At 57.4% G+C, this 13,518-nt stretch overlaps 1 protein-coding gene across 4 annotated transcripts in view; it reads left to right on the top strand.

Annotated features, from left to right (window-relative positions):
- The window catches only part of tgfb3 (transforming growth factor, beta 3), a 288,773-nt gene extending 275,719 nt beyond the window's left edge, over positions 1-13,054 (top strand). For 3 of the 4 annotated variants that reach the window (XM_072494469.1, XM_072494466.1, XM_072494459.1), the window contains exons 7-8: positions 5,851-6,004; positions 9,402-13,054. In XM_072494469.1, coding sequence (XP_072350570.1) covers positions 5,851-6,004; positions 9,402-9,560 — 313 coding nt within the window. In that variant the 3' untranslated portion in view covers positions 9,561-13,054. The remainder of the gene's footprint in view (positions 1-5,850; positions 6,005-9,401) is intronic. The other variant, XR_011939149.1, reaches the window with a different exon arrangement.
- The last annotated feature ends 464 nt before the right edge of the window (positions 13,055-13,518 follow it).

The following is a 13,518-nucleotide window of genomic DNA, read 5'->3' as shown; positions in this document are numbered from 1 at the left end:
CTCCCCCAGTAACACGCCCAACTCCCCCCAGTAACACGCTCCCAACTCCCCCCCCCAGTAACACACCCAACTCCCCCCCCCAGTAACACACCCAACTCCCCCCCCCCAGTAACACACCCAACTCCCCCCCCCCAGTAACACACCCAACTCCCCCCCCCCCAGTAACACACCCAACTCCCCCCCACAAGTAACACACCCAACTCCCCCCCCCCCCAGTAACACACCCAACTCCCCCCCCAGTAACACACCCAACTCCCCCCCCCCCCCCCCAGTAACACACCCAACTCCCCCCCCAGTAACACACCCAACTCCCCCCCCCAGTAACACGCCCAACTCCCCCAGTAACCCGCCCAACTCCCCCCAGTAACACGCCCAACTCCCCCCAGTAACACGCCCAACTCCCCCCAGTAATACGCCCAACTCCCCCCAGTAACACGCCCAACTCCCCCCAGTAACACGCCCAACTCCCCCCAGTAACACGCCCAACTCCCCCCAGTAACACGCCCAACTCCCCCCAGTAACACGCCCAACTCCCCCCAGTAACACACCAACTCCCCGTTACACACCCAACTCCCCCCAGTTACACACCCAACTCCCCCCAGTTACACACCCAACTCCCCCCAGCAACACGCCAAACTCCCCCCAGCCCTAAATCCTAACAACCCATACATTAGATTTCCTACCCTTATCCGGCACTTCAGTGACAGTCCGGCTGCCATCTCCGAGCGAACCCCTGTATTGAACCCCTTACGGTGAACTTAATGTTCTCTAGCCTGAGAACCCCCGCCATGTCGCTGACCCACACCCTGGACGTTGGAGGCTCCGAGTCCTCCAACCCAGCAACATCCGTCTCCAGGCCACCAGGGAGGCAAAGGCCAAAACGTCGGCCTCTCCCCCCCCCCCCCCCACCCCCCCGGGCTCCCGGATCCTCCGATACCCCAAATATTGCCATCTCTGGGCCCACCCTCCCTTCCAGGACCTCTGACATGACATCCGCGAATCCCTGCCAGAATCCCGTCAGCCTCGGACATGCCCAGAACATATGTACATGGTTCGCCAGACTCCCCACACCGATCCTCCAACTCCTCAAAAAACCTACTCATCCGGGCCACAGTCATGTGAGCCCCGTGGACCACCTTGAACTGGATCAGGCTCAGCCCACACAACAAGGATGCATTGACTCTCCTCAGGGCCTCCTCCCATAGCCCGACTTCCAACTCCCCTCCCAACTCTTTCTCCCACTTCCTCTTCACCTCCCCGATTGGGACCCCTCCCCACTCCATCAACTCCTTATATATTTCCGAAACCCTCCCCTCCCCAATCCCTGTTTTAGACATCACCTTATCCTGTAGTCCCCTTAGAGGGAGGCGAGGGAAGTGCGCGATCTGCCTTCGGACAAAATCCCGTACCTGCAGATACAAAATCCCTTCTCACTGGGTAACTCAAACTCCTCCTCCGGCTCCTCCAGGCTCGGGACCCCCTCCTCAATGAAGAGATCCACAAATCTCTCAATCCCTGTCCGCTGTCACCTCCTAAAGCCCCCCCCCCTCCCCCCCGCTGCCACCTCCTAAAGCCCCCATCCAGCGCCCCCCCCCCCCCCCCCCCCCCCTCCCCCCCGGAGCAAACCGGTGATTGTCACAGATCGGTGACCACACTGACACCCCCTCCAGTCTCATATGCTGCCTCCATTGTCCCCACACTCTCAGGGCTGCCCTACCACTGGGCTTATGGAGTACCGAGCCAGCGAGAACGGCAGAGCTGCCATTAACAGAGCCTTCAAAACCCGTGCCCTTACAAGATGCCGCCTCTTCCCGCTCCGACACCGACCTCTCCTCCACTACCCACTTCCTAACCATCGATATATTAGCCGCCCAGTAGTAATTAATAAAAGTTCGGAAGGACCAAGCCCCCCTCCCCGCGCCCCCGTTCCAGAAGGACCTTCTTCTCCCTCGGGGCTTTCCCAGCCCGTATAAAACCCGAGATCGCCGCATTCATCTTCCTAAAAAATGCCTTGGGGATGAAGATCGGATGACACTGAAACACAAACAGCAACCTCGGGAGGACTGTCATCTTCACAGTCTGTACCCTCCCCGCCAGTGACAGCGGGAGCATGTCCCACCTGCGGAAGTCCCCTTTCATTTGCTCAATCACCTGCCCAAATTTAGTTTATGAAGCTGACCCCAGTCCTTGGCCACCTGAATCCCCAGGTACCTAAAACTCCTTCCCATCACTTTGAACCGCATCTCCCTCTGTCTCCTCTCCTGCCCCCTTGCCTGGATCGCGAAGGCCTCCCTCTTGTCCATAATCAGTTTGTAACCTGAGAACCGACCAAATTCCTCCAGTATTCCCATAATTCCTACAATTCCCCCAACGGGTCTGTTATATAAAGGAGCAAATCATCTGCATAGAGTGAGACCCTATGTTCCACCCCCCCCCCTTTCACTATCCCCGCCAAATGTTTGATGCTCTCTGCGCCATTGCCCAAGGCTCCATGGCCAGGATAAACAGTAGTGGGGAGAGGCTTGTCCCTCGGAACAGGCTAAATATTCTGATCGAACCCGTTTGTCCTTACATTCGCTACCGGTGCCTGATATAGCAACCAGACCCAATCCACGTATCCCTGCCCGAACTCGAATCTTCCCAGGGCACCCCACAGGTACTTCCACTCCACCCGATCAAAGGCCTTCTCTGTGTCCATGGCCACCACCACCTCGACCTCGCGCCCCTCCACAGGCATCATTATCACATTTAGGAGCCGTCTTATATTGGACGGCAAGGTGTTGTCCCTTCACAAATCCCGTCTGGTCCTCCCCTATTACCCCCGGAACACAATCCTCTACACGTGTGGCCAGGATCCTTGCCAGCAATTTCACATCCACATTTAGCAGGGAGATTGGCCTATACGACCCACAGCTCTCCGGATCCTTATCCCGCTTCAGAATAAGAGAAATCGATGCCTGTGATAACGTTGGGGGAGCACTCCCAGCTCCTTCGACTCAGTAAAAACCTTTACCAGGAGCGGCCCAACAGCCCAGAAAAACGTTTTATAAAACTCAACCGGGTATCCGTCTGGTCCTGGGCTTTACCCGATTGTATCGCCCCCAACCCGTCTATAACCTCCTCACGCCCAATAGGGGCTCTCAAATCCTCCACCAACTCCTCATCTATCCTCGGGAACTCCAGCCCCCCAAAAAATTGCTTCATACCCTCCTCCCCGGCTGGGGGGGTTTGCAATTTATACAATTTACTATAAAACTCTCTCAACACATCGTTCACCCCCCGCTGGGTCCAGAACCGCCTTCCCCCCTGTATTCTTTACCTTCCCAATCTCTCGCGCCGCCTCCTGTTTCCTCAGCTGATGTGCCAGCATCTTGCTGGCTTTTTCCCCCGTATTCATACACCGCCCCCTTCACCCTCCTCAGCTGTCCCTCCGCCTTACCTGTGGACAGGAGCCCAATTCTAGCTGCAGTCTCTGACGCTCTTTCAGAAGCCCGTCATCCGGAGACTCCGCATACCTCCTGTCCACCTGTAAAATGTCGCCTACCAGTCTGCCCAGCCTTCTCCTTATGGCCCGAATCAAAATGAGATTCCCCCGATAACTGCCTTCAGTGCCTCTCAAACCACCCCCGTCGAAACCTCACCCGCATCATTGATCCTTACATATCCCTGAATGGCCTCCCTCACCCACTCACACGCCTCCTCCTCCACTAGCAGCCCCACATCCAACCTCCATTGCGGCCGCTGGGACTTTCCTTTGCTAACCTGCAGGTCGGTCCACCCAGTGCGGGCCTGGTCTGACACCATTATTGCTGAATATTCAGCATCTACCTCCCAGCAGCAGTGTCTTATCCATAACAAAAAAGTCTATCCGGGAATACGCCTTAGGCACATGGGAGTAGAATGGGTATTCCTTACTCCTTGGCCTCCCAGGTCGCTACTGATCGATCCCCCATGTGCTCCATGAACCCTCGGAGCTCCTTCACCATAGCTGGTACCTTCCAGACCTAGAACTTGACCGATCCAACCTTGGATCCAGGACCAGGTTCGAATCCCGGCCCCGGGTCACTGTCCGTGTGAGTTTGCACATTCTCCCCGTGTCTGCGTGGGTCTCACCCCACAACCCAAAGATGTGCAGGGTAGGGGGATTGGCCACGCTAAATTGCCCTTAATTGGAAAAAAGAAATAAATAATTGGGTATTCTAAATTTAAAAAATAAAAATCTCCCCCATAATCAGTCGATGCGAATCCAGGTCCGGATCTTCCCCAGTACCCGTCTCACAAACTCCACATCATCCCAGTTCAGGGCATATATATTTCCCAATATTCTCAGCCATTCCCTCCGGCTTCCCACTAACGATAACATACCTACCCCCCCGTGTCCGCTTCTATATTCCTCACCTCGAACACTGCCCGCTTACTAACCGAGATCGCCACCCCCCCCTCGTTTTAAAGTCTAACCCCGAATGGAACACCTGCCCATCCCTTCCTCAACCTAACCTGGTCCCCCACCTTCAGATGTGTCTCCTGCAACATGGCCACGTCCGCCTTCAGTTGCCGCAAGTACGCAAACCACGGGCCCTTTTGATTGGCCCATTCAGTCCCCGAACATTCCACGTGACCAGCCTGGTCGGGGTGCACCCCGCTCCCCTCCCCTGCCAATCAGCTATAACCTCTCCTTGGCCAGTCTGCGGCCCATGCCCCGCACCTCCCCTGGCCCGCCCTCGGCAACTCCCGTCATCAACCCTCCTCCTCCACTTTGAAAGTCCCCTCCCCGTCAGCAGTGTAATCCAAACCTTCCCCCCCCCCCCCCCCCCCCACCCCCTCATCGATGTTCAGCTCACCCCCATACTTTGCTTCCGTGAACTAGCCTGGCAGCCCCTGCCCATGTCCCTGGCATCCCACCCCCCACTGATTCCCCTCCCCCCGCTCACAAAGACAAGAAGTAAAAACAAACAATCCCTCCCAAGGTCCAACCCCCCCCCCCCCCCCCCCCCCCCCCCCCATCCCTTAACAAAGAACTGGAAACCCCCAAAACAAACCGAAAAACAAAAGAAACTCGAACACCAAAATCCCAAAGTTCTCCTCCATTAAAGTTCAAGGTGCTCCTTCCACTGCCAGTCTATTCTCCTTCATAAAGTCCGCTGCCTCCTCCGCTGATCCAAAGTACCGCTCCCGGCCCCCAGAGGCCACTCATAGGCGAGCCAGGTACTGTAGACCAAACTTAAAGCCCTTTTTGTGCAGGGCGACCTGACCTTATTAAAGCTCGCCCTCCTCTTTGCCAGCTCTGCCCCAGGTCCTGGTACACCCGGATCTCGCCAGCTTCCAGGTGCAACGCCTCGTCTGCCTGGCCCACCTCATAACGTGTTCCTTGTGCAGGAACCGATGTAACTGTACCACCATCGCCCTCGGTGCCCCCCCCCCCCCCCCCCCGCATCAGCACCCTGTGGCCCGATCCTCCTCCAAAGGCCGGTCAATACACCTTCCCCCAGCATCTTCCCAGCGTACACACCCGCATCCGTTCCTTCGCTCCCCTCCGGCAGACCCACAATCCGCATGTTCTGCCTCCGGGAACGGTTCTCCAAGTCCTCCACTTTCTCCAGCAGCCTCTTCTGCTGGTCTCGCATCAGTCCCGTCTCTGCTGCCAGCGAGGTGGACTGTCCCTCCTGCTCCCCCGCCAGCTCCTTCAACCTCACAATCGCCTGTCCCTGGGCTCCCAGTCTCGTCTCCACGCGCTCAACCATCCCCTTGATCGAGCCCCACCGCCCGGCCCAGGTCCTCCAAACTTCCCTTCCGCTGCTGGGTTAACGTTTCGTTCAAGAACCTCACCAACTGCTCTTTCATTTTGGTCAGGAATTATGAAGATAATTGTTGCGTGCGTCCGCTTTACATCGACTTCAGACAGCACCTCAGATGGAAATGGATTCATGAACCCAAAGGTTACTACGCAAACTTCTGTGCAGGTCCCTGCCCATATCTACGCAGCACAGACACACAACACAGCACGGTAAGACTCCGGGCTTGTTGGACTGTGCGAGCGGGACGTTGGGCTGGGCAGCGGGACGTTGGGCAGCGGGACGTTGGGCAGCGGGACGTTGGGCTGGGCAGCGGGACGTTGGGCTGGGCAGCGGGACGTTGGGCTGAGCAGCGGGACGTTGGGCTGGGCAGTGGGACGTTGGGCAGGGCAGTGGGACGTTGGGCTGGGCAGCGGGACGTTGGGCAGGGCAGCGGGACGTTGGGCTGGGCAGCGGGACGTTGGGCAGCGGGACGTTGGGCAGCGGGACGTTGGGCTGGGCAGCGGGACGTTGGGCTGGGCAGCGGGACGTTGGGCTGGGCAGCGGGACGTTGGGCTGGGCAGTGGGACGTTGGGCAGGGCAGCGGGACGTTGGGCTGGGCAGTGGGACGTTGGGCTGAGCAGCGGGACGTTGGGCTGGGCAGCGGGACGTTGGGCTGGGCAGCGGGACGTTGGGCAGCGGGACGTTGGGCAGCGGGACGTTGGGCTGGGCAGCGGGACGTTGGGCTGGGCAGCGGGACGTTGGGCAGCGGGACGTTGGGCTGGGCAGCGGGACGTTGGGCTGGGCAGCGGGACGTTGGGCTGGGCAGCGGGACGTTGGGCTGGGCAGCGGGACGTTGGGTTGGGCAGCGGGACGTTGGTCTGGGCAGCGGGATGTTGGGCTGGGCAGCGGGACGTTGGGCAGCGGGACGTTGGGCAGCGGGACGTTGGGCAGCGGGACGTTGGGCAGCGGGACGTTGGGTTGGGCAGCGGGACGTTGGGCAGCGGGACGTTGGGTTGGGCAGCGGGACGTTGGGCTGGGCAGCGGGACGTTGGGCTGGGCAGCGGGACGTTGGGCAGCGGGACGTTGGGCAGCGGGACGTTGGGCAGCGGGACGTTGGGCTGGGCAGTGGGACGTTGGGCAGCGGGACGTTGGGCTGGGCAGCGGGACGTTGGGCAGCGGGACGTTGGGCTGGGCAGCGGGACGTTGGGCTGGGCAGCGGGACGTTGGGCTGGGCAGCGGGACGTTGGGCTGGGCAGCGGGACGTTGGGCTGGGCAGCGGGACGTTGGGCTGGGCAGCGGGACGTTGGGCTGGGCAGCGGGACGTTGGGCTGGGCAGCGGGACGTTGGGCTGGGCAGCGGGACGTTGGGCTGGGCAGCGGGACGTTGGGCTGGGCAGCGGGACGTTGGGTTGGGCAGCGGGACGTTGGGCTGGGCAGCGGGACGTTGGGCTGGGCAGCGGGACGTTGGGCAGCGGGACGTTGGGCTGGGCAGCGGGACGTTGGGCTGGGCAGCGGGACGTTGGGCTGGGCAGCGGGACGTTGGGTTGGGCAGCGGGACGTTGGGCTGGGCAGCGGGACGTTGGGCAGCGGGACGTTGGGCTGGGCAGCGGGACGTTGGGCTGGGCAGCGGGACTTTGGGCTGGGCAGCGGGACGTTGGGCTGGGCAGCGGGATGTTGGGTTGGGCAGCGGGACGTTGGGCTGGGCAGCGGGACGTTGGGCTGGGCAGCGGGACGTTGGGCAGCGGGACGTTGGGTTGGGCAGCGGGACGTTGGGTTGGGCAGCGGGACGTTGGGCTGGGCAGCGGGACGTTGGGCAGCGGGACGTTGGGCTGGGCAGCGGGACGTTGGGCTGGGCAGCGGGACGTTGGGCTGGGCAGCGGGACGTTGGGTTGGGCAGCGGGACGTTGGGTTGGGCAGCGGGACGTTGGGCTGGGCAGCGGGACGTTGGGCAGCGGGACGTTGGGTTGGGCAGCGGGACGTTGGGTTGGGCAGCGGGACGTTGGGCTGGGCAGCGGGACGTTGGGCTGGGCAGCGGGACGTTGGGCTGGGCAGCGGGACGTTGGGTTGGGCAGCGGGACGTTGGGCTGGGCAGCGGGACGTTGGGCTGGGCAGCGGGACGTTGGGCAGCGGGACGTTGGGCAGCGGGACGTTGGGCAGCGGGACGTTGGGCAGCGGGACGTTGGGCTGGGCAGCGGGACGTTGGGCAGCGGGACGTTGGGCTGGGCAGCGGGACGTTGGGCAGCGGGACGTTGGGCAGCGGGACGTTGGGCAGCGGGACGTTGGGCAGCGGGACGTTGGGCTGGGCAGCGGGACGTTGGGCTGGGCAGCGGGACGTTGGGCAGCGGGACGTTGGGCTGGGCAGCGGGACGTTGGGCTGGGCAGCGGGACGTTGGGCGGCGGGACGTTGGGCAGCGGGACGTTGGGCTGGGCAGCGGGACGTTGGGCTGGGCAGCGGGACGTTGGGCTGGGCAGCGGGACGTTGGGCAGGGCAGCGGGACGTTGGGCAGGGCAGCGGGACGTTGGGCTGGGCAGCGGGACGTTGGGCTGGGCAGCGGGACGTTGGGCAGCGGGACGTTGGGCAGGGCAGCGGGACGTTGGGCAGCGGGACGTTGGGCAGCGGGACGTTGGGCAGGGCAGCGGGACGTTGGGCTGGGCAGCGGGACGTTGGGCGGCGGGACGTTGGGCTGGGCAGCGGGACGTTGGGCTGGGCAGTGGGACGTTGGGCTGGGCAGCGGGACGTTGGGCTGGGCAGCGGGACGTTGGGCTGGGCAGAGGGACGTTGGGCTGGGCAGCGGGACGTTGGGCTGGGCAGCGGGACGTTGGGCTGGGCAGCGGGACGTTGGGCTGGGCAGCGGGACGTTGGGCTGGGCAGCGGGACGTTGGGCTGGGCAGCGGGACGTTGGGCTGGGCAGCGGGACGTTGGGCTGGGCAGTGGGACGTTGGGTTGGGCAGCGGGACGTTGGGCAGGGCAGCGGGACGTTGGGCAGGGCAGCGGGACGTTGGGCAGGGCAGCGGGACGTTGGGCAGCGGGACGTTGGGCAGCGGGACGTTGGGCAGCGGGACGTTGGGCTGGGCAGCGGGACGTTGGGCAGCGGGACGTTGGGCTGGGCAGCGGGACGTTGGGTTGGGCAGCGGGACGTTGGGCAGCGGGACGTTGGGCAGGGCAGCGGGACGTTGGGCAGGGCAGCGGGACGTTGGGCTGGGCAGCGGGACGTTGGGCTGGGCAGCGGGACGTTGGGCTGGGCAGCGGGACGTTGGGTTGGGCAGCGGGACGTTGGGCAGCGGGACGTTGGGCTGGGCAGCGGGACGTTGGGCAGCGGGACGTTGGGCAGGGCAGCGGGACGTTGGGCTGGGCAGCGGGACGTTGGGCTGGGCAGTGGGACGTTGGGCTGGGCAGCGGGACGTTGGGCAGCGGGACGTTGGTCTGGGCAGCGGGACGTTGGGCTGGGCAGCGGGACGTTGGGCAGCGGGACGTTGGGCTGGGCAGCGGGACGTTGGGCTGGGCAGCGGGACGTTGGGCAGCGGGACGTTGGGCAGCGGGACGTTGGGCTGAGTGAGTTGGATAGACAGTTAATGATCCAATTGGTCATTTCTTGCTCTATTTCGTATTGTTCCTTTTCTATTTTAGGTGCTGGGACTGTATAACACATTAAATCCAGAGGCCTCAGCCACTCCCTGCTGTGCTCCCCAAGATCTGGAACCTCTGACTATCCTGTATTATGTCGGCCGAACGCCTAAAGTGGAACAACTTTCCAACATGATTGTCAAGTCCTGTAAATGTAGTTGAGATTCCTCCCATCGTATGTCCGTGCGTGTGAGGTTTGCATGTTTGTGTGTGAGGAATGTATGTGCATGTGTAGAATGTGTGTGAGAGAGATATGTTTGTAGGTGTGTCATGTATGTGTGTTTGTTGGGAGGACAGATGTTGAGACCCAATCAGCTGAGTGAACAGGACCTCACGTTGGCACTCAATGCCTGCTCGAGGAGCCCGGCCTTAACAGAATACACTATCAAGAGATGAGTCACAGTGATTTACAAAATAAGGGGAAAACATTAGAAACAAAATCCAAAATATGAATCAAAGATTGTTGGTCTCCTCGGAGACGTTGCTCACGGTTCTTTGGGCTGACTGTGTCTTCCTGAAGGATTGATTAAGTATTCAGCGTACAGAATCCTTGCGATGAGGCTGAAGATGGTTCACATCTCGAGGGACAAGGCCAGCGGACCTGCAGAATTCAAAGTGAATTCGAATGACTTTAATTGTAATTTTTTTTTTGCGCTGTGCGCAGTGTTGGGGGAGGAAGGGTGGTGGTGGTGGGGGCAGGGTTGTTGGGGAGGGGTGTGTGCAGAGTGAAGTCTTGTTTTAAATCTCCTAGTTAGCACGTAGCCAGTGAAGCTAATTTTCCCAATTGTGGATTTGAATGCACCCATTAGTAGGAATGCTCGTGCCTTTGTGAATGGCCAGTAATGCTTCGGCAGGTCAGGGAACAGACAGGCGATACTAACAGAAACAGGCACAATCCCATCCTTCCTCACGGCTTCCAAGCATTTCAGTCTGCTCCAAGCTCCAGAATTAATGCAGAAGGTGACAGGGAACATACAGATCGAGAGAGCTGAGCAGCAAATGAAGAAAGTGACCCAGAAATGATTAAAGATGTTGCCGGAACATTCTATTTTCAAACAAACTTTACTTTCAGGTAAGAGTTGATGTTGATCTTCTGCTAACACTACCAGGACTTTATAACTTTTAAATAAATGTATCAGAACTCCAAAAACATTCACACCCATCAAGCATTTTATGCCATAACTCAGTCATTTAATTTTGGGCAGGTTATACGACATTTGTATTGAGATGGTAACAAGAATAGATAGGTCGTGCAAAGACATAGGGTAAATACTAGAGTATACAATGTCTATACTGATAAACACTGACCCATAGACACTCCCATCGCTGATAGAACTGTACTCTGGTTTGAGTATCTAGCACAAAGGAAGATGATTGTATTTGTTGGAGACCGGCCATCTCAGTCCTAACGATCTTCCAGCTGTTTCATCTCTCCAACATGGGGTCAGAAATGGGGATGTTTGCTGATGATCTTTTTTCATCATGTTTATAACCTTTGTAAATCCTCAGATACTGAAGCAGTAGCAAGATCGACACCAATCAGGGCGAGGCTGATAAACGCAAGTTCGATTGAACTATCTGCTTGTTACTGTTGAAAGTATGGGCAGGGTTAGGAGGGAAGCAGAGGGAATTCTGAGTTATATCAGGAACCATGTTGAAAGTTCCCTTAGTTTTGCTCAGGCTGCTACATTCGGGCCGTGTCGTACACTTTAGAGGTGCAGCCATGGGAAAGTGTTTCAGGTGCAGTGCAATGAAACCGGCAGTCTGTAAATCTCAACACTGCTATGTATCATTTCAAATAGTAAAAGGTGAATTTATTTGTGGCTTCTGCTGTTCTGTAGTCAATCATGGCAGTCAGCTCGTGCACAACTGGATTCCACAAACAGCAGCAAGGTGACTGACAATTTACTTTGAGGGATGAATATTGTTCGGGACAGTGGAAGAACGACTGATTCGGAGTAGGAGGCAGTGTTTCACCTGAAAGATATTGGCATCGTCACTCCTCGTGCATGGAGGTCGGGACCCAGATTTGCATCGCCAAGTTCTATATTAGTCTCACTTGAATATGTCTATGGCAAATCCACCCAGTTTCCAGGATCGAACAGCTTCTCAGGGCAGGGTAGCATCCCCAATGCCACCTGGGCACTACCAGGCTTGCTGGGGCAGTGTCAAGGTGTCCCATTGGCATCATGCCCATGCCAGCGAGTGGGGCCCAGGGGTGCCCTGCCCTTATAAGGTGGGGTATGGGGGACGCGATGCCCCCCTCGCCCCAAAAAAGGGTCTAGGGATTGGCAACACCAACTGGCAGGTGGAGCTGGTATTGCAGGGAACGAGACTAAGTGCAGCCTTGGAGGAGGATTCCTCAGCGACACCCAGAAGCAGAGTCCTGTTTAACAGCGGCCGACCGTGCGCTCCCAGCACCGGGGAACATCCAGCACACTCGACACGGGACTCTTTCTAATACAGAAGCAGAGTCCTGTTTAACAGCGGCCGACCGTGCGCTCCCAGCACCGGGGAACATCCAGCACACTCGACACGGGACTCTTTCTAATACAGAAGCAGAGTCCTGTTTAACAGCGGCCGACCGTGCGCTCCCAGCACCGGGGAACATCCAGCACACTCGACACGGGACTCTTTCATTTCCCTTAAATCTCAGCCATTATCAACAATATATTTTTGTTCGCTTAAACTGTGTTCCAGTCCCAGTTTGGGGTTTGAATCCACACCCACCTGATTCAGAGGGGAGAGTATTAACTGAGCCACAATAGCATTTTCTAAAAAAAAATGCATTGAATTCTAGAATTAAAAATATGGATTTGAATAAGGAATACTGGGAATCCACATCATTTTAACCCTCAATCAATTAGCTGTAGTTGGTAAACTTGTCCGGAGGGCTTTTTACAATTGAATCATCCTCCGGATGTGGGTTTCATTGGCAAGACCAGGGAGGGAGTGCCAGGATTTTGGCCCAGCGACAGTGAAGGAACCATAATCCTGTTCTAAGCCAGGATGGTGAGTGGCTAGGAGGGGGACGTGCAGGCCCCTTCTAGGGGGTAGAGCCATGAGTTTGGGACTTGCTGCAGTGAATCATGTGGCTCGTACGCACATTGCAGCCACTGTGAGGTGTCTTTACAGCTGGGCAGAGCTGAGCAATTTCACACCTTGAGCTTGGCTTGAATGAGCATCAGGAGAGGTAACGGTTTTTTACTGAGGATGGGAGAGGAGACTTAACAATGGTGCATTTGTGTGCATTATTAACTATTCAGTAACCTGTTGGACTTTAACCTGGTGTTGTAAGACTTCTTACTGTGCCCACCCCAGTCCAACGCCGCCATCTCCACAATGTATTCAGTAATGTATGTGTATAAATGGGAATAATAAGAACATAAATCTGTACGGTTAAGGTTGACGACTGCTTTGCAGTAATTTGAGAAACCTCGCCTCATTTTAACCTGACGGTGTGACAATGTAGGACAGCAGTCCCTGGCTAACCTCCAGCCCGTCACTCAGGTATGTGCTGTTCTTCGGAAGTTTGCACATTCTACCTGATAATTTATTTTTAGTACATTTTTTCATTAATGAATCTACTTTTTTTTTAACCAGGTTTGTTGTATGTGAACTAGCTGTGAATAAAATGTATCTTGGATTAATTTTCACCCTCACTTTGTTTGGCTGCGTTCATTCAAAATCTTTACATCGGAATCCTGATCCAAAGTGAGATTGAAAGCAAGTGGCAGCGATGGAGGAGACATTTGTACCTGGACGGGGAATAGACTGTAATTATCCAGCACAGACAGACATGGGTCAAAGGATAATTAGATTCATGAAGTTAGATTTCACAAGCTGATATTGAAGAAAATAGAACATCTTCCATGGATTCAGGATTTCCGAAAGTGCTTCATAGCCAATGAGGTACTTGCCGTGCAAGCACTGTTGTAATGTAGAAACGTTCATTTACAAAAAGCAACATCCCACAAGTAGCAGATGATAACGACCAGATAACGATTACATCCTTTCCAAAAGACAGCTCCTCCCCTGGTGAAGCATTGCCCAACTACTAACCCTCCGACTGACCCTCCAACACTATAGCTCTCCCTCAGTACTGACCCTCTGACATTGC

The sequence above is a fragment of the Scyliorhinus torazame genome, chromosome 2 (assembly GCF_047496885.1).
Source record: "Scyliorhinus torazame isolate Kashiwa2021f chromosome 2, sScyTor2.1, whole genome shotgun sequence".
Lineage (NCBI taxonomy): Eukaryota > Metazoa > Chordata > Chondrichthyes > Carcharhiniformes > Scyliorhinidae > Scyliorhinus > Scyliorhinus torazame.
The sequence above is the reverse complement of the archived record's forward strand: the minus strand, read 5'-3'. Positions and strand labels throughout refer to the sequence as shown.